The sequence below is a fragment of the Cyprinodon variegatus genome, unplaced genomic scaffold (assembly GCF_000732505.1).
Source record: "Cyprinodon variegatus isolate N-32 unplaced genomic scaffold, C_variegatus-1.0 Scaffold690, whole genome shotgun sequence".
NCBI lineage: Eukaryota > Metazoa > Chordata > Actinopteri > Cyprinodontiformes > Cyprinodontidae > Cyprinodon > Cyprinodon variegatus.
The window spans coordinates 122,141-127,418 of NW_015151143.1; the positions used below are offsets into that span (position 1 = coordinate 122,141).

The 5,278-nt window shown below is 38.6% G+C and overlaps 1 protein-coding gene across 3 annotated transcripts in view; it reads left to right on the forward strand.

The window, feature by feature from the left end:
- Positions 1-5,278, forward strand: part of pde7b (phosphodiesterase 7B) — a 32,180-nt gene that overhangs the window by 9,309 nt on the left and 17,593 nt on the right. For 2 of the 3 annotated variants that reach the window (XM_015394498.1, XM_015394499.1), the window contains one exon: positions 4,817-4,906. In XM_015394498.1, coding sequence (XP_015249984.1) covers positions 4,817-4,906 — 90 coding nt within the window. Of the gene's footprint in view, positions 1-908; positions 1,497-4,816; positions 4,907-5,278 lie in introns of those variants that run through there. The other variant, XM_015394497.1, reaches the window with a different exon arrangement.

Sequence of the window (5,278 nt, forward strand, 5' to 3'; positions counted from 1 at the left end):
GCATTTACCTAATTAACTATGCATTTACCTAATTAACGTTTGTGATGTCATCAAGCCAAAAACACATGAAGAGACATTAGCAGGGTTATTTTCCTCTGTGCATGTTTAAACTCTTTGTATTTCATGAAACCCAGCAGGGAAAATTCATACTACATTACCCCATTACATTTAATGTTTTTTTTATTTTAGTTTTTACATATCTATTTGTTTTAGGTTTGGAAAATAGGTGAATGAAATCCCTTTTTCTGTTTTAAGTGAAATATATGCACAGAAAGTGCATAATTTGATTGAAAAATAGTTATTGAGATATACTGTTTATTTTATTAAGCATTTGGTTATATTTTGGGGTTATATTATATAATTTAATTGGGCTTCTTGAATGTCCTGTGTTTAGTTAAGGTCATGTGAACAGTTTTGCTTCAGGGGTGCGCATGGCAGCGCATTAGAAGTTTTAATGGAGTAGGATGAGTAAAAACAGTTTTCTGACCATTAAGGTTATTTGTAAGTTCGACTGTCACTACGGATTTATTAGATGTGATATACCATCTCTTTGTTTTTCTTTTTTTTTGTTGTAATTTGTTGTATTTGTTTTGCCTCAGTTCTTTAGAAGGGTTAACAAGTCAGAAACCTCACGTCCTACCATTTTTATTGTCAGGAAAGAAATGTAGCCACTACAGAAAGACTTGATATTTTCGTAGATTAGTTTATGAAATGAAAATGTGTGTAGTAGAATTAATTTTTGTACACGCCACTTATGAGACTGGCTGTCAGCCACATCGCTTAACATGTTGTTAGGAGGGCAGCATGTTAGAGGGAGAGTGTGTAAGAGAGCTCTGGGCTGAGAGAGGAGGGGCTTTTAGAGTCAACATCACAGACTGAGCGGGACCATGAATGCCAGTTCTGGACTCTCAAACAGGATAGCGGCACATTCTTTTCAGATTCTTCGGTTTAGGGCTTTAAAATTATAGATTTTTTTGCTTGCTTTAAATCTCCTCACTGCTTCTTGTCTCGTTCTGTGACACCCTGTCCTGAATCCGGAGTTGTTTCACTCTTAGTTGACCCTCCTTTTTATTTTTGATCCCAATCTGATGCTGAGCTCTTCCTTCTTCCATGCCTCCTTGTCCCTGTCATCCTCCTTGACTCGCTCCTCTCTCTGCATCATCTATTTCTTTGTGGTGTTACAATGCCAGTCATGGAGGGGCTCTGGGGTCCAGATCTTCGGATGCGGGACTCCGATCCTGGTGTCAGGGTCTGTCCAGACCAGCCTCCCGGTCCACGAATGTGGCCCCCTCCTATTTCTTGTGCTGGGCTGTCGCTGGCCCTGGAGCTTCCAACTCTGATCCGACAGCTCAAAGAGGCTTGGAGAGCTCGCAGGGGAGGACCGCAGGGGCCAGAGAAAGGTGAAGGCAGCTGTTGGGTGGAAGAGGAACAGGAGGAAGTTGGCGAGGTAAAACAGCTGAAGCTGATCAAAGGGAACAGCAGTACACATCTGGAAGGTAAAGAATAAAGCCTGTCGGAAACATGGATCTGATAAACACTGTCTATGACGCATAATGTGTGTCAACTTGTGTTTAAGTAATTTCCCTCTGGGATTATTGAAGTATTTCTGATTCTGAATTAAGTGGGCAGCAGTTAGTGGATACCAAGAGCAGCTTATTGTGACCCATCAATAAATCAGATGTTATGTCTCAAATCTCTCATTTTCTCTCTCTTATACTACTTTAAAAACATATTTTTTGCAGTTTATTAAAATTTTAGATTTAATCTTTAGTTCTTGTTTGGTTTGTGCATGAAATTGAGACCTAGAGCTCCCTCTCCTGCCCCATGCTTGAGTTCAGGTTTGCATTTTCTGAAAACTGCATTGATGTGTGTGAGACAGATTAACCCTGACAAGCGTGCCTCTTGACGCATGTTTTCAAATGACGTAGGTGGATACTCCGAGGCGATCTGACAGCTGAGGAGATGAGCCAATAAATAAAGCTGCAGTATCATATGCTAATCAACATTTATATGCTCAGAAGAATGTGGATGATTAGGTTAAAGTTTATACCTAATCTCATGATGATAAAGAGAAAAAGACAAACAATAAATATTAGATATGACAGTAAACAGCCCCACTGATAGTGACTGTATCTCAGCTGTCAATCAGAAACTATTGCTGATTAATTCTGAAATTCTGATTAATCAGAAATTCCCTTCAGTGACTCATAATATTGAGAATACAGAATTGTCTGCAAATTTTCCCCTTAGATTTAAAGAAGACTCATACACTCACACACGTATATAGTCCTGCAATTAAAGAAGTACAAAAAAGTTTTAGAGTTCCTCTGCAGGATAACTGCAGACTTTTTTGCAGACTTAAAATATCATAAACCTGGAAACAAGGATTGTTTGCAATAAAATTTGGGATCTTGAATATGGATCTTGTTTGATTAACACTTTTTGTTTATATGACCTATTTTACACTACATACAATCTCTGTTAGAACATGTAGGGAAGTTCCAGCTGCTGGAACAGGGGTTGTAACTTCACTACATGTTCTGGAGCAGATCGGACAAAGTAAAGCAGAAAGAACCTGTTGGAGTAGGTTCTAAAAATGTGTCCAGCTAACAAGTTGCAAGTAGAAAAATCAAGTATTTTGAATAAAGGAATGTAGTTTTTGTAGCTAAGGGGAATTTGATATACAGTATCTAGGAGGACACCCTATTTCCCTTTTTTTCCATTCTGTGCTGATCTAAAAAAAAAATATATTAGGTCATAGTTGGATCTAATCTTTTATTGTAAGAACGTAAAGCCATATATGTAGGAATTAGAGATCAACAGATACAGTTTATTTTAATATTGGTCTAATCAGTCTAGCCATTCACCAATATGTTCTGCCGGTTTTTATGAGGGGCTGATATTGCTCTCCCTTCCTCCACTTACAGGATCAAAAATGACATAATACCAAATGTTGCTCATCATTTTAAACAAAACTAACACAAAACAGTTATGGGCGTGCAGGTGGCGCAGGGGTTAGCGCGTACGACCCATGTCTTAGCCCTCGACCGACCTGGGTTCAAATCTGACCTGTGGTCCTTTGCTGCATGTCTCTCCCCCTCTCTCATACCCTCTTTCCTGTCAGTCTACTGTCAAAAAAGAAAAGAAAAAATGAGCCACTAGTGCCGTTAAAGCACAAAATAAAAGACTGTGCAAATTGATAAAAAAAATAGAGTAAAAAACAAAACAGGATCTCGGGGTATGACTGCTAAATTCAGTGAAGACATGCGTTTCAGTCAATATCGAAATAAAAAAATTTATGTCAGTCGGCTGATGTATTGGTCTATCTGTAGTAGGAATGCCTTAAGATTTCCAAAAGCTTTCCATGATGGTTTACTGGAAGTTTTGCTACTATTGACTTGGACGGGGAATGTGACACATTTTCACACAACTTCTCAGATCTACCTACACAATTCCTTGATAACCACCCAAGCTTTTGCTGTTTATCCTACGCATAGTTCCTGGCTGATGGCTGATCCTTGTAATATTTCTACAATATTATCTCATAATGATCTTTCTCATTATAGTGTCTTTTCTGTGTAGTGCACCAATACCCCTTGCACTAAACCTCTCCCACTATGCTATGAGCCGATGTAAATCTTCGCCTAGTTTGTGTTGACCCCTGAATAAGGTAGCGGCCAAAAGACTCATCCAGAAACCAATTTAACCTCATTTCTCAAATGTATGTCCAAAATAGTGTTCATGTTTAGGGCACATTTTCGCTTCTTCAAGCACACTTTCTGATTGACTCGCATTTTCATCGTAAATGACCCAGTTCTTTGCAGCAGGAAAAACAATGACCCAGTTACTACCACGCTAAGGGAAGGGAAAGGCACAGAGAGGGCTGGCGAGACGGATTGGATCAGAATAAGGAAGAGGATGTAAACACAGGAACGATGAGAAAATGGGTTGAAAAGGGACCAGAGAAAAGAGGAGCAAAAGAGAGCAGCTGTTTGTGTAGTTGATCGAGTTTGTCTGCAATCTGGAGGAGTGAACAGTTTCTATGGTGTTAACCAGATAATGTATTTTGTCTTTGTCTTCTCTGCCAATGTTCCAGATGAAGGGAAAGCCGTGCTTCCCCGTTTGCTTCTTTTTGTGCTCTAAGTAGGCCACTTGAAAATAGTGAGTCACTTTTCTGAGTATATGTTCATGTGACTGTGCATAGAAATAGGAAGTGGTGCCATTTTTTTTACTACCCACAAAGTTAAAAAAAAAGTGACGCCTCAATTCTTTCAGAGGCTAAACTTTAATGGCGGGTTCTGGCAAATCCCAGCAGTTGCCACGGTGACAGCAAGCCACTGCCAGCTGCTTTTAGCTGCAGCTCAGAGGTGATGTGAACTGGCAACCTTAGGGGTAAACTACGCTCCAATTCCTGACTGCCGATCTCTAAATTATTTATTATTCCCATAGTTTCCAGACTGGAAAGATTGTGTGTGTGGTGGGGACCTCATTCTGTTTTATCTCATTTGTCCCAGGCCTCTGGGTCTGTAAACTTCTCCTCTTTACTTTAGAATTCTGTCTGTTTTTGTTCCTCATTTCCTTGTTTTATTGAAACACTGACATCAGATAATCAAAGAGCATGTTAGCTTATAAGAGCTGTTGCATAGAAGATTTTTGGTTTTTACATCAGAAATTCACAAAGTTTAAAACAATTGCTTTTAAAATCAACATGCATCACTTTTCTCTTCTTAGAACCCCACTGTTGTTGGATATCAGATATTATTACCTCTTCTTTATTTCTCTGGCCATGTTTTTTACCCCCTCCCATTTCTTATAGCTGATGGAACGCTGAACCCTGTTCATGCTGGTGTGTTGCTGGCAGAGAGACGAGGTTCTTTCCCACCCATTGATCTGCGGATCCTGAAAAGTAAGATTCCTCTTTGACCCCGATATTTTAGAGGGAAATCCTAAATCGAGAGCAGAGACTTTGGTTTTGAGAGAGAGAGAAAAAAAGTTTTATTATGGAAATCCAGCTTTCAGAGAAAATTTCTTCACTGTCTGCAAAAATCAATATTTGAGAGTAAAAAAAATATTTTTGAGAGAGCTTTTTTCCATTGAAAAATCATTTTCCAAATTCCAGTTTAAAAAAAAATATTTTTTATTTATTCTATGACAAAGAATTTTTTTCCCAATACCTTTTCTTTACTCTTAAATAACATCTGTATTTGCTATTGGTTGTAAGATTAGTTATTTCATTTATATTTATTATATATGATGGATGGATGGATGGATGGATGGA